At 45.2% G+C, this 25,823-nt stretch overlaps 1 protein-coding gene across 1 annotated transcript in view; it reads left to right on the top strand.

Annotated features, from left to right (window-relative positions):
* LOC310788468 (voltage-dependent T-type calcium channel subunit alpha-1I-like) overlaps positions 1–25,823 on the top strand; it is a gene marked incomplete at both ends in the record, with an annotated part of 218,268 nt that overhangs the window by 142,645 nt on the left and 49,800 nt on the right. The window contains 11 exon segments of the mRNA XM_083650017.1: positions 58–209; positions 1,173–1,318; positions 1,321–1,357; positions 3,120–3,237; positions 3,425–3,580; positions 5,138–5,228; positions 7,695–7,819; positions 10,763–11,434; positions 12,355–12,455; positions 18,073–18,196; positions 19,153–19,221. Coding sequence (XP_083506143.1) covers positions 58–209; positions 1,173–1,318; positions 1,321–1,357; positions 3,120–3,237; positions 3,425–3,580; positions 5,138–5,228; positions 7,695–7,819; positions 10,763–11,434; positions 12,355–12,455; positions 18,073–18,196; positions 19,153–19,221 — 1,791 coding nt within the window.

The raw sequence follows: 25,823 nt of genomic DNA, 5'->3' as shown, positions 1-25,823 counted from the left end.
CTTATTTGCTGCTCTCTCTCTCTCTCTCTGTCTGTCTGTCTCTCTCTCTCCACCCAGCCTGACGAGCTGACCAACGTGTTGGAGATCTGTAACATCGTCTTCACCAGCATGTTCACCCTGGAGATGATCCTCAAGTTGACGGCCTTCGGCTTCTTCAAATACCTGAGGAACCCCTATAACATCTTTGACGGCATCATCGTCATCATCAGGTCAACACTCCGCATTAGGGTTTACTGCTTATAGGTAGTTAGTCAGGTACTGTAGTAGGCTAAGCAAGTCGAGTATCCCTCAATTTGAGAATTGACATAATACAGATATGGTCTGGGAGCGTGTCTGTGAGTCTCTCCCAAAGGCAGGCAGCAGAGAAGCCAGAGCCTGAGACGAGAGATTGCCTCTGTGCAAGCAGGCAGTGTATCTCCAGAAAGTACTTTTTCAATCAGCTTCTCCATCTTGTATATTCTCCATGGAGCTTTGCGTGTGTGTGGGGGAGGGTGATTAATATAGAGCAAACTGTCTACCGGTATAAGAAGAACATAATCTAAAATGCAGCTGTAGCTATTCCTTATCGGACTGTGTGTGGAAGGGTCAGGTTTCTATATCGTGACAATGAGTGTCAGCCTGGGAGCGTTTTCTGTTCAGCCTAAAAGACTTATCTACTCTTACCTTATCTTACCTTCTCCCTCTCTCTTCATCCCTGTTTATTTATTTATTTTACCCTCTTGCCCAATTTTGACTTTGAATTTATCCACATCTCACAACTTCCATCTCTCTCTCTCTCTCTCCCTCCCTGTCTCTCTCCCTCTCTCTCTCTCTCTCTCCCTCTCTCGCTCTCTCTCTCCCTCTCTCTCTCCCTCTCTCGCTCTCTCTCCCTCTCTCTCTCCCTCTCTCGCTCTCTCTCCCTCTCTCTCTCCCTCTCTCGCTCTCTCTCCCTCTCTCTCTCCCCCTCTCTCTCTCTCTCCCTCTCTCGCTCTCTCTCCCTCTCTCTCCCTCTCTTTCCCCCTCTCTCTCCCTCTCTCTGTCTCTCCCTCCCTCCCTCTCTCTCTCTCTCCCTCTCTCTGTCTCTCTGTCTCTCTCTCCCTGTCTCTCTCTCCCTCTCTCTCTCTCCCTCTCTCTGTCTCTCTGTCTCTCTCTCCCTGTCTCTGTCTCTCTCTCTCTCCCTGTCTCTCTCACAGTGTGTGTGAGATCATTGGGCAGGCTGATGGGGGCCTGTCGGTGCTGAGGACCTTCCGGCTGCTGCGGGTCATTAAGCTGGTGAGGTTCATGCCGGCTCTCAGGAGGCAGCTGGTGGTGCTGATGAAGACCATGGACAACGTGGCCACCTCTGCATGCTCCTCATGCTCTTCATCTTCATCTTCAGGTAACACACGGAGGCACAGGCGCGCGTGCATGCGTGTGTGTGAAAGAGAGAAGGAGGTGGAGTTAGACTGATAGACTGGCTACTCCCTAGTAGCAAAAGGCCCCAGGATGAGTGACAGGCCAAATAAATTGTGAGGTGAGATTGATACAGAGCATAGCAATAAGAAGGAGCTGTCCGAGCACAGTGCCTTCTGCACGTTGTGTGTGTGTGTGTGTGTGTGTGTGTGTGTGTGTGTGTGTGTGTGTGTGGAGGGGGGATGTCTGTGTTGTTTTGGGCGACAGGGGATTGTTTGATAGGTTTATATCCTTTGTGTGTTTATGTTTGCCTCTGCAATTATGTGCTTGTGTGGGTCTGCAAACGATGTGTGTGTGTGTGTGTGTGTGTGTGTGTGCGCGCGCGTGCGTGTACGGGCGCGCGTGTGGGTGCCAAACCGGCGTCTGTGCCTGCAGCACAACAATCAAGCATAAATGCAGCAGGACAGATGGCATCAGAGCCAGCACTTGGAGCAGCTCTATCCATCTCCCCACTGTAGCTTTTAGCGCTTAGCAGGCAGCTAACGCTCAGCGCTACTCGGCTAAGACTCACTTTTGAAATCTCCCCTCGTTATAGTTCTACAGAAAGCCCTGATGAATGAGAATGAAATGGATGTGAAGACCGCAAACAAAGCGACAAAGAGAGACACAGAATGGAACAGAAATGGAAGATTGGATCTGTATATTATATCTGCGTGCGTGCGTGCATGTGTGCGTGTGTGCGTGTGTGTGTGTGTGTGTGTGTGTGTGTGCGCGTTTACATGTATTTGAGTCCCTCTCCTTTTTAAACTAGACAAATTATGACATTTTCCTTTGATTATATGTTAACATGATCCTTTATGTGCTATGGACGTACTGTAGCCACGGGGACGTCAGCCATTGGTTTGTTGACTCCCGTTTTGAAGCCTTGAGTTTGACATGTTGACCGTCGCCATCTTGGGTTTTTTTGGAGCCAGAAGCAGGTAGCGTGAAGCAGGTAGCGTGTAGACTCAGTCTCTATCCGCATCGCTCAGCTAGAGACAGAACTTTCTCCCAGGTTTCGTTGTTAGAGAGAGACGAAAAAAAGCATTGCAGAACCAATCCAGAGTCTTTTGGGCAGAAGTTGCTGCTGATGTCTGCTTGTAAACGGACACAATGGAATCAAATAATGTAACGTTGCCCGAGACATCCATCCTCAATGTTTTCAAATGCTCTCTCTGTGTTAGAAAGTGATTCTCTGTATCTCCACTTTGTTTCACTATGAAGGATAATTGGGGGAGAGCGTAATTTCTAGTAACTTGACAAAGGGGCGTAGGTTTGTTAGTCGCCGCCTGCTATTGGTCTGTGATCGGCGAGGTGAGCGATCACTGGACAGGCGACCTGTCAATCATGCCCCAAAGCATAGTCTGCTTTATCATCTATTTTACTCTTAATTGGACCAATTTACAAAATGAACATCATGATGTATTGAAGAAGACTTGAGACTAACAATTGAGACCATAAAACTCATTAGGAAAGTGTTTACTGAGGTAATAAATCAAATCCTGAAATGTTGACATTTTCTGAGATATACAAGATTCCCATTCAACAGCGTAATTATACTGTGCATGTAGAGAGTGTGTGTGTGTGTGTGTGTGTGTGTGTGTGTGTGTGTGTGTGTGAGAGACTGTGTGTGTATGTATGTGCGTGCGTGCGTGTGTGCGTGGGTCATGATTGGTCTTTGACTGGAGGGAACCCTGTGTGTGTTGCAGTATCCTGGGGATGCATATCTTTGGTTGTAAGTTCAGTCTGAAGACAGATGCAGGAGACACGGTGCCCGACAGGAAGAACTTTGACTCTCTGCTCTGGGCCATCGTCACCGTCTTCCAGGTACGGAGAGTTTCATCACACACACAACACACACACACACACACACACACACACACACACACACACACACATACACACACACACACACACACACACACACACACACACACACACACACACACACACACAGACAGGCTTTAAGATCAACTCTACTGGCATCCATTCTCTCTGTGTATATTTGCTATAGATTCTGACCCAGGAGGACTGGAACATGGTGCTGTACAACGGCATGGCCTCCACCTCGCCCTGTGCTGCGCTCTACTTCGTAGCTCTCATGACTTTTGGAAACTATGTGCTCTTCAACCTGCTGGTGGCCATCTTGGTTGAAGGTTTCCAGGCTGAGGTGAGACATGGATAGCATCTTAGCATGTAGCCACTTAGCAAATAGAGGATTACTGTGACAAAAGCATACGTGCCGTGATATGCGAGCAGCTAACTCATCAGAGGGCTTTTTTTTCTTTTTCTTTTGTTACAACCTGATAATAACACTGACGGAGTGAGTCTTGACATATTTGACGCATTTAAATCACACAATAACTATCACAATAGTCACATTATGGTGAGTTAGTGTACCTTGGGGCCAACAATCTCCTCTCTTCAATCTTCCCAATCAATCTCCAACATGCTTTCTATTTCAGAAATAGTAACAATTAATCTTGGTAATTCTAATAAATAATCTGTTTAAAACAATAGTTAGCACACATATGTCTCCGAATCCTTATGCCATTCAGCAAAGCACAAATAAAACATTGTAGACAGTTTTTCAGTTATTTGATATATTCAATAGTATTCCTACAGTATAGCCTCGGAGAATACATATTTAATTGGAAACAACATGACTTGGTTTTCTCATTGAGTTCAGAAGAGAAGGGGGCGGAGTGTTTTTGTCCTCAGTCTGTCACACGCGGAGCTACAATAGAGTAAACAAACTAAACAAGAGTTACTTGTTTGTATGCTTCTTGTTTGCTATGGGGAGAGTTAAATTAATTTGATTCCTCATTTATTTCGCATTAGTGAGGCCAGTTTTTTGTGTGCTTGTGTTGGCCTGTCTGCTCCTCTGCTGATAAACTTTCCAAGGGAGTGGATTAAGAGTCCCTGTCCACTGAGCGTCTGTTCATTATAGCAGAGATTTGCTGTTTCCCCATCACTCCAAAATACTTATGTTCTGGAGCATGTCTTTTAAAAAGCAGCTTATCTGTGCACAGTACCTCAATATCTAAATCTATAATAGCAATTGACAATGATTACACAAAGAAAAAGACAAGTTTTCAAACAAATAAAGATACAAATATGAATAGTAGGATAAAAAATGAAGGATCCAACTGCGCTTCAGCTGTAGGAACTGGCAGGTCCGGTGCATCACAGGAGGGACGTATGTAGACGTATGTACGTCGAAACGTTGTCTGATATTATGCACCTTAAATAAAAGGCATCAATTGATCCGAGCTGCTCCAGACTTTTTCATTTAAGTATGAATAGTAGGATCTCAGCACATCCCTATTATCCACATACTGAAAGAGAATGGGAAAAAAACATGCATTTTAGCTTTTCACAGAAAATACCCGTGAAATTAAATGTACTCCGACAACTCGAGGAAAATGGCTGCCTTAAATGAGTGGAACAAAATATGAGACGATTTTTCCCAAAAGGTAACACTCTGACACTACCTTTCATCTTAGGGAACAATTTAACATTGCACTTTTTAATTTTAGAGCTGGGGTAGACTCGGGTAAGTAAATATGTGATCTTCGGGGAAAATAGCCCCTTAGATAGTTGAGTAATGAGGATAGGACAAGAGATTGGCAGTTGCTATTTAAATTTGCTTGTGGCTTGTTCATTCTTTTCTTTTTTATTCTCTCTGTCTCTCTCTGTGCCCTCTCTCCCCCCTTCCCTGATGTAGGGGGACGCAAACCGGTCTTACTCAGATGATGACAGGTCTTCCTTAAATTTTGAGGGGAGTGACAAGCAGAAAGACTCTCTGCATCTCTCAGGTACCAAACGCCCCCCAGGGGGCCTTTCCCCCCCACTTTTTCCCCCAACTCGTCACTTAATTTTTCTCATCTCTGTAGTTTTTCTGAGTGTTTCATCTCCAAATAGGTTGGAAGTTTGCCTAGATATGCAATATGGTGTAAGCTGTGTTTGAAGCTGTAAAAAAAATATATAATTGACTGTTATGCAATTCACAATTACTACACAATCTTCCCACTTCAAACAAAAGAGTGTAGTCAGCAAGCTCATGTAAGACGTGTTTTCAATGATAATTTGAAACAAAGCAACGTTTCACTTTGCTCCCTTTCTGATGTGTTAATATCTTGACACAGCATCATCTAACCCTTGAATATGTATTTGATACCAAGAATCCAGCTTTTTGCCAGACTCAAAGGAATGGAAAACATGCTAACTTGTGTCTTGAAAGAGTGATCCCAAAATACAGAAGAGAATAATATCTTTGTTGACCCATTTTACTTATGTGTGTTTGTGATAATGACTTTAATCAAGACAACCAGGAGCAGAAAGTTAGCATCTGACACTACTGACTAGCCATCAATATTGTGTTGATAGCTTGGGAACTCGTCTGGGAACATAAATGCTGAAATGCTCTAAATGTTATACTAAAGGGAAATAACTGTTTTCTTAGAGCGTGGCCTGGATAAATCCTCAATTCTGGTTGGCTAGAGGGTCATCATTGGTTACCTCCAGATATCTGTATGTGTCTGATAGCAGTCTTATCAAAGTTCTAAACTGCTCTATGAATCAAAGCCCCAAGAGGTCCGCACTCCACGGAGCCAGGCATAAAAAACGGCTTCTGGTTTCAACATGGCTAAGCATAATATTTTCTCTAGTCTGAAATGTAAGCTGCACAAACTCTAAATAATGTATGCAGAATGCAACTCCTCTCCTCTCCTCTCCTCTCCCCCCCTCTGATAATATCTTATCACAGTTGTTCTATGCCCAAATGTGCCGTTTGAATGTCAGTGTACATACAGTATATTGGCATAATGTTCCTCCAAGCCTAGTCAACCTAAAAGATACGTTTACCGCCGGCGGATGTTCCTCTCCTTCTCTTTGATGACTTGAGCTCATGTGCTGCCTGCTGTGAAGAGATGTGCTGTAAATTAAACCTCTGCCTCTCTTCTCTGTGGGCTGCACAGAGCGCTGATGGAGAGCTCAGCCTCTCTTCTCTGTGGGCTGCACAGAGCGCTGATGGAGAGCCCAGCCTCTCTTCTCTGTGGGCTGCACAGAGCTCTGATGGAGAGCCCAGCCTCTCTTCTCTGTGGGCTGCACAGAGCGCTGATGGAGAGCCCAGCCTCTCTTCTCTGTGGGCTGCACAGAGCTCTGATGGAGAGCCCAGCCTCTCTTCTCTGTGGGCTGCACAGAGCTCTGATGGAGAGCCCAGCCTCTCTTCTCTGTGGGCTGCACAGAGCGCTGATGGAGAGCCCAGCCTCTCTTCTCTGTGGGCTGCACAGAGCTCTGATGGAGAGCCCAGCCTCTCTTCTCTGTGGGCTGCACAGAGCGCTGATGGAGAGCTCAGCCTCTCTTCTCTGTGGGCTGCACAGAGCTCTGATGGAGAGCCCAGCCTCTCTTCTCTGTGGGCTGCACAGAGCTCTGATGGAGAGCCCAGCCTCTCTTCTCTGTGGGCTGCACAGAGCTCTGATGGAGAGCCCAGCCTCTCTTCTCTGTGGGCTGCACAGAGCTCTGATGGAGAGCCCAGCCTCTCTTCTCTGTGGGCTGCACAGAACGCTGATGGAGAGCCCAGCCTCTCTTCTCTGTGGGCTGCACATAGCTCTGATGGAGAGCCCAGCCTCTCTTCTCTGTGGGCTGCACAGAGCTCTGATGGAGAGCCCAGCCTCTCTTCTCTGTGGGCTGCACAGAGCTCTGATGGAGAGCCCAGCCTCTCTTCTCTGTGGGCTGCACAGAGCTCTGATGGAGAGCCCAGCCTCTCTTCTCTGTGGGCTGCACAGAGCTCTGATGGAGAGCCCAGCCTCTCTTCTCTGTAGGCTGCACAGAGCTCTGATGGAGAGCCCAGCCTCTCTTCTCTGTGGGCTGCACAGAGCTCTGATGGAGAGCCCAGCCTCTCTTCTCTGTGGGCTGCACAGAACGCTGATGGAGAGCCCAGCCTCTCTTCTCTGTACGCTGCACAGAGCGCTGATGGAGACGAGAGGTGTGCTTACATGTCAGCAGCAGAGGAGGAGGGAGGGAAGAGGGGAAGGCTTTGTCTAATGCGCTCGTTTTTCAAAGGCAGAAGAAGAAATGGCTTTACCTATTTTCATACTAATAAACCCTTCTTCCTTCTCTCCTCTCTGCCCCTCTAATTCCATTGTCTCTCTCCTTTTCGGATCTTTCTTTCTTTCCCTCTCTCCCCCTCATGTACCATTCTCCCTCCTACCCTTCTACTTTCCCCTTGCCCTTACCTCCTTCCTTCCTTCATGTCTGCCCTCCTTGTCTGTTGCCCACAGACCCTAAGATCTGCACTCTGACCCCTAACGGACACCTGGACTTGTCCCTAATGCCTGCTGGTCTGTACCCAGGAGAGAGCAGCGTCATCTCCCTGGGCCGGGCCAACCTGGAGCAGAGGGCTGTGGTGAGTGGAAGAGGTCACAACAAGCGAGGCTGGAAGGTGTGCAGTTGACCTTTTTTAGTCCTTCCTCGGTCAACTGATTGGCCATTATGTTGACTGCCAAATTTATTTATTGATTCAAATATTTCTTTATTGTCATTACTATGTCGCCAAGATCATCTACCAAGAGCCTCTTTTATCTCTGTATTAACCTATTAACCCCGCAGCACCCTGGGGGGTGTTTCTTGCCTAGACAGACATACCCAAGATAAATCCGGAATAGCTCCTCAACCATAAGGTCTATGCATATTTCTGGTCTCTGTTGATAGGTAAGAAGCTGAAGCCCCAAACGCACTGAAAGTGCTGACGTCTGACGCTGGCGTTTTGAAGTCCACCTGTTGTTTTAAATGGCTGAACACGCACTAGAACACGCACTTATCAGGCGCGTCAATCTGCCTTCACACCCTGACTCTGTTTCGATTTTGGAGCCTCAAATGAGGACCCAGCAGCGACCAAAGCTCTCGCTCTCTCTCTCTCTCTCTCTCTCTCTCGCATCCACAAAAATGTCTTATGAGTACGAGCCAGAAAACTCGGGATCATAGGAAATCAATGGGGGTACCTGTAAAGCATACAAACTTGTGCCTGCCTACATACAAATAGAGACCTTTTCCCAAAATCCTGCTGCTTCTGTGCTGTAGGTATTTACAGGTCTGATGCCTGCAGTGTGCTATAGGAACAGAAATTGACGCACGTCAAATGAGGCGCCTCAATTAATGCTTTCTGTGCGTTTGGGGCTTAAGGAGTATGAATCCATTGTAAGTATACCTACACCTATTACCATTCCAGAGTACATGGAGATGCAATAAAGAGCATCACTTCCTCCATATGTTTGTTTAAAATAGCTGCATAGTTGATTGAAATCACTAATAGATCTGAATTCCTTTAAGTCCATACTCTCTTGGAATTACCAATAGCAGCCACCCTCCAGGATTCCCTCCCTCAAGTCCCTGGAAACTTGATCACCCTATCTATTTCTTAAATTGAGGTTTATTTAATTTGAATTGTCATTATGCAGTTTCCCCAGAGAAGGCAGGTCCAACTGGCTCAGTAATTCTTCAACCTTACAAAAATCTGGTGTAGACTGTGTGTACAGAGACTGATACAACATTTTAAATGTTTTTTTTTGTATTCACTTTAATTCATATTTGATCTTACCTTGTTTTGTTGATTTACAGAAGGACAATAATGTGCAAAACTGGTGTCTTTTCTTCAATTGAGCAGACTAATGGATTAGCTGTGGGAACTTGTTTGGCAATGGCTTGAATATAACGGACGTTCATCTCTATAAAAGGTTGCGCACTGTAGCTTTAAAGTCCCTGGAAACCAAAATCCACAAAAACGTTTTAACTATGTTATTTAGGGTCTTATGTTAGTAATTGTGTGGCTCAGAAATTATTATACATTACTTTCAACCCAAAGCCTTAAAATCGACACTTTTCTACAAGATTCTACAAGGTACTTCCTCATTGAAGAGAGCAGTGCGCGAGGTGCTAAAATGCAGGAGCTTATGACGTCATAAGCTCTATATAACCTTTGTACACGCGCGCAACTCGCCCTTCTCCTTTTGTCCGTTCTTTGCCCCCAGTGACAGCGCTCGCTCAGTGTCTGTCTGTCTCCCTCCCACTCTGTGTGCCGAGCGCTATGCTTCTCTCTCTCTCTCTCTCTCTCTCTCTCTCTCTCTCTCGGGACTAGTGTGAGAGAGAGCACAGAGAGAGACACACAGCCTGGTGACGCGAGGTTACTCACACACACACACACACACACACGCACTCGATCTCTCTTTCTCCGTTTCCCTCCCCCCCTCTCTCTCGCGCTCTCTCTCTCTCTCTCTCGGAGGTCTCCGAGAGAGAGAGAGAGAGAGAGAGAGAGAGGAGACCTGCTGCAGACGGGACACGCCCACACAGTCCGCGGGAGAAAATACACTCTAATTTGTTGTTGATTTGTGTAGACTATTATAATATTCTCTTGAATGTAAATGTTGATCTCTTTTTTGACTCCTCCTGTGAGGCTCACAGGGACCCACCTGATACAGACTCATAGCCGAGTACTCTGTGTGAACCTCACCTTATTTATAGACTATCTAAGTATTTTCTAAACATGATTGTTAATGTATTTCACTGTGTGCTAATTGATGATGTGTAAATTGTGATGCCTCTCAGCCTGTCTCTCATGTGGGGCTGTGATTGGCTCAGCCAAAACAGCCACTCCTTATTTAAGATGGCTTCTAAATGCCCATAACCATTTGTTTGAAAAAGGTCTGAGACCGAAACGTTACAATTAAATTTATTTTTGCAAGTTTGGACAGTGTGCGGGACTCTCTTTATTTTTGTGAGAAAATACACTTCCTCAATCTAATTGATTCTCATGACTTTTGTCATGACTGTCAAACCTAAATTTATATACTTTGCGACGTTCATCATCGTTCATATTTGGCTGGTGGCTTATTAACATAGATTCCTGTGATGTGATGAACTCAAAATGCTAAATAATAATAAAATATTTCTGGTTTCCAGGGACTTTAAGTGACTGTATGGACTTCTCAATAAGTACTGTAGTGCGATGTGATAAGCGCTACATTATGACATTGGTGTTCTGGAAATATTTAATTGTGGGGGAGTTTGTCCTGAATGAAGAGTCTCATTAGGACACAGGCAGTGGATCAGTTGTTTCCTTGTTTTTGTTGATATTCCAGACTGCCTCAGCACAGCTCACAATTAGATGGTTGAAATCAGTCAGTGTGATCAAAGACAACTTGGCATCAATACTGTTTTTGGCGTGGTCCTTTGTTCTTCATTTTCTTTTTCATGCTTCACTTGTTTCACTGTGACAGCGAGGAGTTTTGTAGGAAAATATTTTGCCTGTTAAAAAGACATTTCCTCCCCGCCCATCTCTTTCTCTCTCTGTCAGTATCCGGGCCGGGGCTGGAACCGTCCGCTGCCCCCCCATCCTCAGGCCCTGTGGGCCCGTCGCTCCAGCTGGAACAGCCTGGGAGGAGGCCGCCCCTGCTCCTTCTCCTTCTCCTCCCCCACCTCCACTCCAACCCTCACCCCCACCTCCGCAAGACCCTATGGCTACGGGCTGGGGCCTCTGGGTGGCGTGGTCGGGGGCAGCCTTCGTATCCGTGGCCCCCGTGCCTCCTCATCCCCGCACCACCACATCCACCCAGACGAGGAGGAGTCCCTGCTCTCTCCTCCCCCCGTCGCCCCTCTCCACGTTCCCCATCCTATGAACCCGGGTCATTTCGTGCCCAGGCGGGACCGGAGGGCTCTGTCACTGGAGCTGCCGCACCTGCTGCAGGTTCCGCACCCGCTGCCGCCGCACCCGCCACTGCTCCCCGTGACGCTCCACGCTCAGCCCAGGGAGAAGAGCTTCTCTGGCGGAGGTGGGCTGGGCTTGGCCGGGGTTCACCAGGACTGCAATGGGAAGACCCCTCTGGCACAGCTCCTCCAGCCCCCGCCGAGACACCAGACTGGGCAGGCTGGAGGGGCGCGCCCCCAGAGCCAGCTGCTGCCTGAAGTCTTTCCCCAGGTCAACACATGCAGCAAAGACCGGGAGGACCTGGATGATGAAATTGACTATGTGAGTTGGTGTTATGTATGAGGGGATAGGGAAGGTGAGTGGTGGAGTGAGTAAGTGTGAATGTGCTCGCAAGTGAACAAATGAGCAAAAGACTCTGATTGAGTCACAGTTTTGAAAGTGTGGTAATGCAGCCATGTTACTTTCCTATAATAACTAGAAATATTGTGCACTCCCGCGCTTCGCGTGCTCATTTCTAGGTTGCGTGCTCCACGGTCAAGTAGCAATTGTGGAGCAATTGTGCGCCGTGCCTCCATCTTATACAGATACAGATAAGCACAAGTTGTTATGCTGCTGCACCTGAAAAGAACAAAGAAAACACAATCCAGCCATTTGTTACCTCTAAAACCGAACCATTAGCTTCTGTGGTTAAGTCCTTCTTTTTGACACACATGCAGTAATCTCCTGTGCGCTTGTGTAGGATTTTAGATGAAGATCAAGTACTTTGTACAAAGCCTGCAAACCCTATCACCCAGGCCCCATGGGACTCTCAATGTTTTCATAGTAAACAAGTGTGTGTCGGAACGAAACAAGGTTAATTAGAAAATAATATTTAGACAGCAGGGGAGAGAGGGAGACAGATGGTAATGGCGGAAGATGCTCTGAGGTGATGTAGAAGTGTTTCACTTTTGTAAATGTTTTAAATGGGGAGTTTCTGTGTATTTTTGTGTGCATACTGCATGAGCATTTTGCATAAGGTGTGTGTGTGTGTGTGTGTGTGTGTGTGTGTGTCTGTGTGTGTGCGTGTGCGCGTGTGCGTGCGTGTAGGCTATGTGTAATTTTTGTTCAACATTATTCAGGATAAATTCCTTGAGGAGATCTTGAAAAGATTAACCATTTCTGTGTGTGTGTGTGTGTGTGTGTGTGTGTGTGTGTGTGTGTGTGTGTGTGTGTGTGCGTGCGCGCACTCTCCCTCCATCCAGAGCTTGTGTTTCCGTATCGAGAAGATGTTAGAGGTGTACAGACCAGACTGGTGTGAGTCGAGAGAGGACTGGTCTGTGTTCCTATTCTCCCCACAGAACAAGTGAGTCACCATCATCCCTCCTTCTTTTTCCCTTCTTCAGCTCCTTGTGTGTTGTTTTGTGTGTTGTTTTGTGTGTTGTTTTGGTGCACTCTTGATTTGACCTACTATGGCGCCATCCGGCCCATGCTGGGGACTGGGTGCATCTGTGCGTTGGTCCACTTATTTATGGGTGAGAGTTGGTTCAACATTCAACGTTTTCGGAAACTTTTTCATAGTTCTAGTTAGAGGAACTCTCCTTTTTGTCTGAACAGGGAACCATAGTAGTTCTTATCGTGCATTTACATCAAGGCGGAAATAAAGCTTCACTAGCACAAATTATTTGCCAAAGTTGGACATTTTCAACTCAAGCAAACAGGCAATGAGGCGAAAATCGCATCATCCGTCATCGCGTCATCCTACGTCAGGTTAGGTACTTTCCCAGCACAAGAGGAACCTTTAGCGGTCCAGACATAAGCGTGCGTTGGTTGGTCGAACTTCTAGAAATGCCCCGAGGTGGTCATATAATTACTGACATTAAGTTGCTATTTTTTTAGCGAGCTAATGTTGGTTAACTAATTGTTAGCCAGAGTAGTGTCAATCCCCCGTAAACTCTCACTTGTTTGCTGTGAAGCTACTAGTAACGGTTAGCATGCTAACCACACTTACATCACTTCAGCGTTCCTATTGGCGACGTGAATGCAAACAGGGGGAAAAAAGAGCCCTTGAAGGTATGTAGTTTTCGGTGGAGCTCCCGAGCAGGCGGTTGCTCTCAGGGAGTCGCCAGAACCGTTTGGTCCGAAAGCGCCTTTATACAAAGCCATGCGTATATACACACCTATGTGTTCAATTCTCCTCACACTCTCGCTTAGTCTCACGTAGTCAGACCCACCGTCGACGTCATCAAGCTTCCAGCGATGGAGGGTCTGAATCTAATGTCCCAGACGGAAGGCGGCGCCCAGGCAGATTAGCCTGGTAGCCCCCCGACGGAAGTACAGCGTGTCTCCCATATTACAGTCCCACAAAGAAACACCTTCTGTAGATATCATCCACGGCTGGCACTGCGAGACTAACTCTCGCTAGGCCCACCCACAGTGTCCAATAGACTCCCTTCCACTGTTCCGCCGCACCTTATCGGCTGGCCGCAGGACGTGTATAACCCTGCTGCCACTCACTAAATCAATATCAAGGAGGGGTTGCCAGATTCTGCTCCCCACCTCATCAATAGGAGGGACAGCTTGCCAGGTTATCACAGAGAGAAGGGCTAGATTAGAGTATCGATTGCCACCTTGCAGATAACAAAGGTATATTTTCCACCCGCTTCCACTGCCGTTTGTCAGCAAGAAATAGGCCTACAGTAGGGGGGATTGAATACCACAGGTGATTCATTCAGTTTAGCTACTGATCATGTTATGCTATTGTATTAAAATTGACAGAAGATGTGTTTGAAAAGGCACAGAGACTATATTTTAAATGTAAAAACACCGAAAGGTCTGCTGACATTTTGAACAAATGGACCCTTCCTATTTGAAATGTGACGATAGCCTTTCATCCTGTTTCGTTCCATATTATCCGCTGAACTGCAGTGAAGCTATTTAATTGCTTTTTGGCAGTAAACAGTTAAGTTTTTAAATGGATATGTATTAGTGTGTGCTTTCTCTCTCTCTCTCTCTCTCTCAATTCAATTTTCAATTCAATTCAAGAAGCTTTATTGGCAGGACATAGGCTACGTTTATACATGCTGCCAAAGCATAGATCCAAACATAAATGAGATAGAAATAAAGTAAAATCAAATCAAACAAACAAGAATTATCGGCCTATTATTATCGGCATCACATAGAATAGTTCAGAGCCCTGTACTACGAAGCTAGTTTAACAGATCCGCGATAAGTCCCTTTGATCTGGTTTGACTGAACAGGATCAAAGCTATCTAGTTAACTGATACTACGACGCTGGTTTTCTACTAGGTAAGTGGACCTGGGATCTGCCTGTGCACACGCACGTTTTTCGCTCGTGCACAGGCGCGCGTCCACGCGAAAGAGGTGCGCTAGCCAATCACATTATGAACAGCTGAGTTGATCCACGCCCACACCCATTTCCACACCCATTTCCTCGTTCAATGAAGCGCAGTGCATGATCAGAGTTTTAGCGGATATTTAATGTATCCGCGATTTAATGTCAGAATGAAAATCCGCGTTGGATAGTCTGCTGAAGGGCTGTCTAAAGCAGCAGCTTGTATTCACATCAGTCATTTGATTTACTTTGATCAGCGATTTCTGTCTGATACAGCAGCAACAAATGTAAATGTGTAATCTCAGTCTATACATTTCCACAATCTGTAAGCCTATTTAGACCATAGATTTAGAAACGCATGCCCAATGAATAATGATCTCTATCACTCATGTGTGTGGTTGCACTGATCGAATAATTCATATATAAAATAGCCTAGTATAAAGCCTAATAGCCTACTATAAAAGATAAAACTGCTGAACTGAATTGAGACGATGCGGGCATAGTTATCATTGATAAAAACTAGCCTATTTTTGCTCATATATTGGCATACAGCCTACAGGACACAGTTCCAGCTGAAAGATGCAAGAATAGCCTGCATATTTAGTATTGGGGCTATCCCATTTATCCCATATCTATATTATATGTATAGGCTTTTCTGGCATGTAGGAGAATATCACCCTCACTCCATTTGAGGGTCCGTTCATGATATGCGCGCTGTGATTAATAGTGATAATATTTCTCCACGCATCGTTGAGCTGTTAAGACATAAAGTGGTAAGTAGGCTTAATTTAATTATGTAGCCTACAGAGCCACAAATGTTTTGCTTGTTCTATTCTCAGTTGACTGCAATCTATTTTTCATATGGCGATCTTATGAATGGTGAGTGACTCCAGAGAGCCGATTATATGGGTCTTTCATGGATTTTGATCTTATCCTCTGAAGCTAACCTGGTCGCGACCAGGTTAGCTTTGCAGCGTCAGTTGCCATGGTGATTGAAAGTTAACTTGCTTTGTAGTACGGCTAAACCAGGTTTAAACTCAAACTTACTCGGATAAGGCATTAAACTAGCTTCGTAGTACAGGCTACTGGACAGTAACAACAATAACAGTGATAATTACAACAACAACAAAAGGTTCAAGATTTTACAGAGTTGATGTTTCTTAGATGATGACATGATATCACATACTGAGCACATACTGAGAGTTCTACTGTTTCAACTTTTTCTCCAAGCTGGAGAATTTCTTTTCATTGATATTGAGATTTTGAAAGTTCTCTATTGTTTTCTTCTTCAGATTTTTTTTTTAAGTACCGGTATGTGTTCCTGATGTGGAAGTGTTCTTCACTTTCTATTTCCCCTGAGTGGCAGTGCACTCTCTCTCTCTCTCTCTCTCTCTCTCTCTCTCTCTCTCTCTCTCTCTCTCTCTCTCTCTCTCTCTCTCTCATCATCTCTCTCTCCCTCTCTCTATTGTGCTCTCCCTGCAGAGCACTGTACCCTGCAGAGCACTGTACTGTCTGCTGCTTCTGAGAGTGCTGTTAATGTCATTTGTTTTGAATTAGCAGAGATTTAATGAGGCTGAATGAGGCTATTTACTCACCGAGATGCTGTCAGGGAGCTCGGCTGTCAATCAGAGGAGACAGAAGGCTTTGTTTTGTTGTGTTTTGAATAGAGCGAGTGACATTTATTTACTAGGTGTTGTCCATCCCCCTGTCTTCTGATATATACAATTTAAGTTCCATTCATTTTATTTCATATTCAATAAGCTATAATTGCATACACATAATTATTGGTATGAGTTATTAGTTATAAATGCATGTCACATGGACTGGCAAGAGGCAACGTTTCTCAGCTCCCTACAGACAGCTTAACTTGAGCAGGTCACTGTGTTCTGCCACCACACACACACACACACACACACACACACACACACACACACACACACACACACACACACACACACACACACAGACATGGTGCCACCCCTCCCCTCTGCTCTCTTCTCTCTGCCTATAAAGATCTATGACAAATGTTACATCTTTACTGTCCTCATGAAGCCTGCAACTATGAATTTACATATTTGTGTATTTCTGTTATGAGGGCTATGAGTCTCTTTGCAACCCTGATTATTTACAAAGATGTATGTTTGGCTGAATACATTTGTGTGAGACAACTTTCCTGGACTCTTGGCTTTATTCACGTTTCATATTGGCTTGAGAGACTGTCTTGTCTATGTGGGAGAAGAATGATGATTATTGATACAGATGCCATTCTACAACACTTCTATGTCTTTTTTTAAGCCGTGCAGCCGCTTCTATAAGTGACATGTGTGTCCGTCCATCTATCTGTCTATCCGTCCGTCCGTTCTGGCACGGGATGTGGACGGGATGTAGCGCGGGATGTCGGTATGCGCACGGGATCTGTAGCCTTGCAGCCTATAGGCCCCTCCCCCGGCCCCCCCGGTCGATACACATGTAACCAGTTGTGGCAATCAGCACCACACCACCTCCAGAGAGAGCGTCTTGTCTGGAGGTCGATAGTGACGAGAGACAGAAAGCTGGTGAAACATGCACAGCATACACGCGTGCACACACACACACACACACACACACACACACACACACACACACACACACACACACACACACACACACACACACACACACACACACACACACACACACACACACACACACACACACACACACACACACACACACACACATACAGTTCCAGGGCTCGACATTAGTTAACACTTGCCCAGGCCAACTAAGGTCTGTGGGTGGCTAAGTGGATTGCCTCATCATGGCAGCTGGCTGTCTGGTCTGGGCAAGTGAGTGACAAATGTATCCTTAAGCTGACACTCCTGACTGACTGACTGACCGACTGGTCGACGGTAATGTTATCGTGATTGAATAACGTTACTGTTATTGAATAACGTTACACTGTTGCTGTGCCTGCGCATATTGTACATAATCGCTGTTGAATGAAGTTTGGATTTGGTGAATCCCGGAGCAGACATTTGAGCTGTCTTTCCGTGAAATAGAGAGCCAAAGTCACGCCCCCAGACATTTTGTAAAATAGGTATAGTTTCGTCTGGTCAAACCATGCGATTCAGCTATCTTTAAAATCAGGTTAGACCCTATAGTATCACCTGGACCAAATCTCAAAGAAACAAACAAACAAATGTTTAATAAATATATATTTTTTAATCCTCTATTTATATTTTTTGCGCGCACATGCACACACAGTGCCGGAGACAGGAAGAGAGGGGTAGAAGTACAGGGTTCGACCTGCGCAAACCTGCACCGCTTACTTCAACACCTGGGTGTTATTTTTTGGCTGAATCGTGACAAAAAACTTTTTTTTAATCTCACCGTTTTCTGTCTCTCCATTCCTCCCCGCCTGTCTTTCTTCATCTTCAACTCATCCTTCTCTTCTGTTCCCTTCTGTCTTTATTTGTCTCCTTTCTTCTTCTACTTTTCTGTTGACCTTTCCTTATTTTCTCATGTCCTCTCCTCTCCTCTCCTCTCCTCTCCTCTCCTCTCCTCTCCTCTCCTCTCCTCTCCTCTCCTCTCCTCTCCTCTCCTCTCTCTCATCTCCTCTCTCCTCTCCTCTCCTCTCCTCTACCAGATTCAGACAGATGTGCCAGTCCATCATAGCCCATAAGCTGTTTGACTATGTGGTGTTGGCCTTCATCTTCTCCAACTGCATCACAGTGGCTCTGGAGAGGCCCAAGATACTGCAGGGCAGCCTGGTAAGCCCATTTGTGTGTGTGTGTGTGTGTGTGTGTGTGTGTGTGTGTGTGTGTGTGTGTGTGTGTGTGTGTAGCCGTTTTGTGGTGGCTTTTTGCATTCACTTTTATTCGTTTAACGGTGCAATAAGTACTACCAATAATAACGCCCCCTCGCATTTTCAACTACTGAAGCATTGAGGACGGTCCCACAGGCGACACATTGCGAGCCGTAAAAGCAAATGACAAAGCAGTATTGTTATTGCAGTATTTTGCACGGTGATATTACCACTTCACAGATGTTTCTGTTGGATCTCTGCTCGCTTATGCACCTCTATTGCGGAAATGTGACTTCCATCATTTATTACAGGTAAGTTACAGACCACGCCGACAGAGGATGAAGTCATAGATTACTTTTTGATATTAATGTAATTTTATTATCGTAATTTAATATGCAAACGAGGGATGTACGATATAGTTTTTTTTTTTGCTGATATGCTGACTCTTTTGACCGATTGCCGATACTGATATATGTGCGCATTTCCCCCCCACCTAATTTCAGAGAACATCAACTTTTTCCTGTAGTGGAATTAACCCATTATCATGCCTACTATTATCGTGATGGCAAAATGTACACATTCACTTGGCAAAATAAGAAAAACTACTTTAACTTAGGTTATGTAAAACATGCCATATTTTATATGTAACATTTTCTTTCAAACAATTTAGTCAAGCATTGAGCAGAAATGCCTTTATTGGCCGATACCAATGACGTGCCTATATCATCGTGCATCCCTAATGTGAATAACACTTGAAAATGATGAGATAAAGAAGAGATATCATTGGAATGCCAGGCTAATCATTACACTTCCATTGTATTGGGCAGTTGCTGCATATATTTTTGCCCCATCTTAACCGCCAACCCTCTCTTCTCTAACCCTCCCTCCCTCTCTCTCTCCCCCCCCTCTCTTTCTCACTAGGAAAGAGTCTTCCTCACCATCTCCAACTACATCTTCACTGCCATCTTTGTTACCGAGATGACACTCAAGGTAACATTCTACAACCTGTCTCTCTATTAGCAGCCAAAAAAAAACCCGTCAAGTGCACTTATTGGTTCTGGACAAGCGTTCCCTCCCTCCTTACTCTCTTCTGCCCATTTCCTGGCATCCTTCCTGACCTCCTTTCCTCCTTCCTGTCTCCCAGTCTCCTCCCACGTGTGTTTCTCTACCTCTCTGTCTCACTCACTGACTTCACATCACTGCCCCCCGCCCCCACCAATGTCTTGGCAATACCATGTTCCTTTCGATAAGCGATGTCATTAATTAGCAGCTAGTGGCTCTTGTGGACGTGGTCCATCTCACCCCTGCCCCCATTCTCTCTCTCTCTCTCTCTCTCTCTCTCAATTCAAATTACTTTATTGGCATGGTGTACAACACTGTACATATTGCCAAAGCAAGTGCTTAGAGCAGTGATTACCAAAGTGTGGGCCGTGGAGGTACTGCAGGTGGATTGACTGTCACCAGGCTGCCTGCAGGTGCATTGACCTGTGTGGCTATGCTGTTCACACGAGGAGTGCAGTGAGACTGTCACCCCTCGTCTGAAATGACCTTATTCTGAAATAAACAGGTAGATTGTCGTGCCGTTGTTTCCAAATACATTGGGGGCTGCACCACAATATCGACACGGCAACATAAGCAGTTAACTCATTGAGTGCCAGCCACTTTTGGAGAACGGATGCTCCCAGTGCCAGAGTTTTCAGAGCGTTTTCAGTGATTTCTCGAGGCCCACAGAATATTGTGTGATATTACTATGTAAACACCGAACACGCACAAGAACGAGCTGGCTCTATTGTATCATCAGCAAAAAAAAGTTTATTGATACCATTTTCCGTTCTTTAGTTATGAGCCGGAGAAGATAGGTTGTTTTCAGCGTTTTCAGGCTTTTCAAATTATTAGCTGAGATAATCCGCCTTTTGTGAAATGCAGCATTTCAAGCACATTCACTGAGTCTGAAGATAATATTTTCTGATGTAGTGACGTAGTTGTTGTGTGATGCCCTGCGTGCACCACCCCCCTCCCCCCCTCCCCCCGTAAACTCCTCCCCACACTGCACACAGCCTCACGCAACCATTATATTTTCGGAGTGCTGCGTTTGTGTGCTGCTGTCGGCTCTCAGCGCCACAGCAGGGAAGAGCCAACCCGGATTGCTGAATGGTTTGGCGTCAGGGGCTGCTTTCCTAGCTGCTAATCGGGTGGAGAAACTATACAGACAGACAGACAGACAGGGACAGAGGGGCTCAGTTGTGAGCGCGGATTGACTCCTGTTCGGAGCCAATGTCATCTCCCGCGACAGAGCAAATGGCTCTGGGAGCATGCATCGGTTTGCCTTTGATCCACGGCTTTTAGGCTGTTTCTCGGACCTGTCTCTAATCTGGACTGCACCGAGCAAGCACTGTCGCCACCTAATGAGTCCGTAAAATAGGTTATACACCTCCAATAGCTACTATAGTTGTACAGGAGCTGCGGAAGGCTTTGATCGACGTCCCACCGTCAAAAAACGCATTGGACGTCGAAGGACGTCCGTGGCATTCTACGTCACTATTTAATTGGACGTCGAAGGACGTCCATGGCATTCAATGAGTTAATCATAGAAATCAATAAACTCTGTAATGCCTCTATATTGTGTGTTGATCAGAGTTGTGATGAAAGGGTTCGGTGGGCCGCGGAAGATTTTCAGATTTCAAAGTGGGCCAGAGCATTCTTAAGTTCGGGAACCCCTGGTTTAGACATTGAAAAGCTAAATATTAATTAGAAAACAGTACATCAAAACATACTATAAGACAAACAAATGATATGTTGTGAGATATAACAGCAACAACACAGAACAGTAAAGAAACATACAGGACAAAACAAATGGTCTGTTGTCAGATATACTGTAACATCAATGTGTGTCTGTCAGACAGTCACTCATTGTCTGACAGACAGTGAGTTAGCAGCAAAATAGACTGCTGCTAACTCACAGCTCTTTCAGTCCTCTGACTGGTAGGACTGGTTGTTTTTCTTCATCAAAAGGTAATTCGTGACTTCCGGTGGCGCAAGGCACGAGATGGCAGCGTAACTTGAGTGCTCCAGCATTGGCCTAGTGAAATCCCCGTAATTCAAAGAACTTTGAACATTAAAACATGAGCAAAGATATGGGAAAGAAAGGGGATAAATCCCAAAGAGTAAAGGGTGCTAGTACTCGATCGCAGAAGAATGGTAATACGGCGGAGAATGGAAATAGCTCGGACGATGAAGTACAAAGAGAAAATGGCGGCCCGGAGGAGACTGGAGAAGAAAGAGAGACTTCTGCCCTCACTCTCGATTCTATCCGTAAAATAATGGGTGAAGTTATGTCAAAGGGGATGTCTGAACTCCAATCAGAGGTAAAGAAAGAACTCGGTGAATTCCGTTTCAGTCTCCGTGAAGACATGAAAAAGCAAATGGAGGAGCTAACGTCCGACATTAACCTGAAACTACAAGACGCGACCGGGCAAATCCAGGGAGCAGTCGAACGCATGGGCGAGATGGAAGACAGAATGGTGGACGCGGAAAAGTGGGATATAGATGTCAAAGATACCCTCGTCCAGCTACTTAATAACCAGCGGGCGCTGCAAGATAAAGTCACCGACCTGGAGGGCCGCTCCAGGCGTAATAACATTCGGATTTTTGGGATACCAGAAAACGCAGAGGGTACGTCTGTCATCAACATGGTTGAAAACTTGATAAAGACAGAGCTGGGATTCACACCAGGTCCCGGACAGACGGATGATTTGGGTATTGAAAGGGCCCACAGATCGCTTGCCCCACAGCCCCCACCGGGAAAACCACCGCGCTCTGTTGTGGTGCGTTTTCTAAAATTCACAGTCAAGGAGAAAATCTTGAGTGCGGCCTGGAAGAAGAAAGATACTCTCTTTCAAAACAAACGTGTGTACTTTGACCACGACTATGCGGAGGAAGTCCAGAAGAAAAGAAAGGAGTACATCCCGATAAAGAAGAAATTGAAGGAAAAAGGCATTCGCTTCCAAACCCCATTAACCCGGATGCGCGTCCATTTCAACAGCGGGATTGCCACATACAGCAGCGCAGCGCAAGCAGCGGAGGATTTGACCAAACGCGGATTCGTCCTTGATGAGCCCCTTCGCCACAACGCGACTTCAAGCATAACAGAAGAAACCCTGCAGAATCTCATGCCATGGAACCCCGCAGGCAGACGGGAGAGTAGAAAGCGTCAGCAACAAATCCGAGAGAGGCTGAAGGAGTTCCGCAGGGAAACCCCGGCTGACGTAGATAACTGAGGTATCACCACCCATCCACAAGCATGACCCGAGTAAGTTTAACGGCTCTCTTGTGATTGCGCTGTGAGGAGACAAGCACCCCCCCCCTACTCAAGTTACAGCAAGGCCAATGTTTGTTTGCTTACTGCTGAAGAGCGAGCCACACACCCCCCTTCCTTTTCCCTTTCTTGATTGAGGGGCCCCACCCAGTGGCCTGTCCCCCTTACTACCAAAGGTGTATTCTACCCTTTGTGATGGGAGTCAACCCTGTTAGTGTTCGCTGTAGTTCCTGCAGTTTCTGTGTAATACTTGTGTGTGTGTTTTATTTTTTTCTTGAGGTCAGGAGTTGGATGTCAACACAATGTTCTTGGAGTGGACTGAATGCATGGTTTGTACTATAACATACTTTCTTTGAATGTAAACGGGCTAAACAACCCAATTAAGAGGAGCAAAATAATAGCAAAAATGAAAAGAGAGAAGGTAGACATTGCTTTTTGGCAGGAATCACATCTGTCTCGACCTGAGCATGAAAAACTAAAAAAACTGGGTTACAAAAATACTTTTTTTTCCTCTTACAAAAATGGCAAAAAGAGGGGAGTGGCCATTCTTATTTCAAATTCTCTTAAGTTTGAACTCATCTCAGAAATAAAAGATAAAGATGGCAGATTTGTTCTTGTCAAGGGTAAACTAGAAAATAAGGAGGTTACCCTATTGAATGTGTATGTACCCCCCCCTGTAACTGATGTAGATTTTCTTAAAAAGGTGTTTGATTTGATAGCCTCGGAGACTTATGGTGTCCTTATCTGCGCAGGAGATTTCAACTTGCTCCTCCATCCTAGACAAGATACAACTACTCAGACTAGAAACAGGAGCCCTGTAGAGAGACGAGTCATCAGAATGCTTCAGGACCTAGGGTTAATAGATGTGTGGCGAGACACACATAAATCAGAACTAGATTACACCTTCTACTCAAACAGGCATAATGCCTACTCTAGAATCGATTATTTCTTTATGTACAATAGAGACATGCACAGAGTAAAGAACTGTAAAATAGGTCAGAGGGATGTCTCAGACCACTCGGGGGTGTACCTATCGATAGAATTAGAATATAAACAGAAAAACACAATATGGAGGTTAAACGCTGGCATGTTAAACAACCAAGCGTTCATAGCTGAAATGTCCACACGCCTAGATTTATATATGACCGAAAACGATACGGGTGATGTCGACCCAATCATACTTTGGGATGCGGCTAAGGCAGTCCTCAGAGGATCCATTATAGCTAGGACTTCACTCCTTAAGAAACTTAAAAACATGAAGCTACTCGACCTACAAAAACAACTTAGAAACTTGGAACAGACTCACAGTAAAAGTAAGGACCCCCCCATTCTATCTCAAATGAAACCAATCAGACAGGAAATTGATAAAATACTTAGTGAAGAAATAGAGAAGAAATTAAGATTCATGAAACAGAGGTTTTACGAAGCAGGCCCAAAGGCTGCGAAACTACTGGCTTGGAGACTTCGAAAACAAGAAGCAGATAGAACAATTCATAAAATCAAAGAGCCCCGTACCAATAAAATGACCAGTACATGTGAGGGCATTCAGAAAGCCTTTGAAAACTATTATAAATCCCTTTACACACGAGTAGACAAAACTGACAGACACACAATTGAACATTTTTTAGACTCATTAGATCTTCCTTCAATTGGTGAAGAACACAATAAAGAATTAACCTCCAGAATCACCTTAGAAGAAATCGATAGGGCAATTTCAAACCTTAACTCTAATAAATCGCCAGGCACTGATGGCTTCCCCCCCGAGTGGTACAGGGCCATGAGAAACAAACTACTCCCCCTACTAGACACCTGTTTTAATCATGTTTTGAAAGAAGGTACTGCACCTCCATCCTGGAGGGAGGCTTTTATATCGGTCATTCCAAAGGAGGGGAAAGACAGGACTGACTGTTCAGGGTACAGACCTATCAGTGTTCTTAACACTGACTGCAAACTCTATGCCTCCATACTAACTAAACGGATGGAGGCGGTGATGCCTCTCTTAATAGACGAAGACCAGACAGGTTTTATAAGAGATCGGCAGACACATGACAACATCCGGAGAACCCTCCACACTATTCACCAAATTAAGAAAGACAAAACATGCTCAATTTTGCTTAGTTTAGATGCGGAAAAGGCTTTTGATTCTGTTGGGTGGGAATTTTTATTTTTAGTTATGAACAGATTCGGATTTAGTAAGGAATTCATACTCTCAATACAAGCACTCTACACGTCCCCGACAGCACGGATCAAGGTCAATGGTAGCCTATCAAACTCTATAAACATACAAAGGGGCTGCAGACAGGGTTGTCCGGCTAGTCCCCTCCTCTTCAATTTTTTCATAGAACCGCTGGCCCAATTAATCAGGCAGGAATCAACCTTAGAAGGTATCTACATAAATGGGAAAGAATATAAAATATCTCTGTATGCGGACGACGTATTGATCACAGTCAGGGAACCTGCCTCCAGTGTACCACGGCTGATGAACATTCTAGAAGCATATGGACAATACTCTGGGTATGTCATTAACATGCATAAAACACAGGCCCTATTATTTAATTATACCCCCACACAAGAACTTAAAGAAAGATATAATTTTAATTGGCACTCCCCACATATAAAATATTTAGGTGTACTTATACCAAAAGAACTATCATCACTAAACGACATTAACTATAATTATATTAATAAAAAAATATATGATGACCTCAACAGATGGGACCACCTCCCACTTGAACTGGGTAACAGAATTAGAACGGTGAAAATGAATATCCTACCACGTCTACTATACTTATTTCTGGCTCTTCCAGTGGAGATTTCCCCCAAACAATTTAGAGAATGGAACAGACATATATCACGTTTTATTTGGAACAATAAGAAACCTAGGGTGAAATATACGACACTTCAACTACCAAAGGAGAGGGGGGGGCTTGCCCTTCCATGTTTGATGGACTACTATCTATCAGCCCAGCTGAGACCCTTAGTAGGCTGGTGCAATCCCACATATGTGGCAAAATGGAAAAACATTGAAACCTCTCTAGTAGAGACTCCAATTCAATCACTACTCGGCCACCCTAACACGATAGGGGAACTGACACTGGCTTCAAACCCATGGGTTAACCTCTCACTTAAAGTGTGGAGGCAAGTGGTCAAGAGATTTCAGATTCAAAGAGAGATTAAGTTACTCAGCTGGCCAGCATACGACCCGGGTTTTGCACCAGCCTCTATGGACTCCAGATACAAAAGATGGTCTCAAAATGGAATAACAGCCCTCTGTGGA

The sequence above is a fragment of the Poromitra crassiceps genome (genome assembly GCF_964638095.1).
Source record: "Poromitra crassiceps genome assembly, chromosome: 13".
NCBI classification, from domain to species: Eukaryota; Metazoa; Chordata; class Actinopteri; order Beryciformes; family Melamphaidae; genus Poromitra; species Poromitra crassiceps.
Note: the sequence above shows the minus strand (reverse complement) of the source record. Positions and strands in the feature narration are given on the sequence as shown.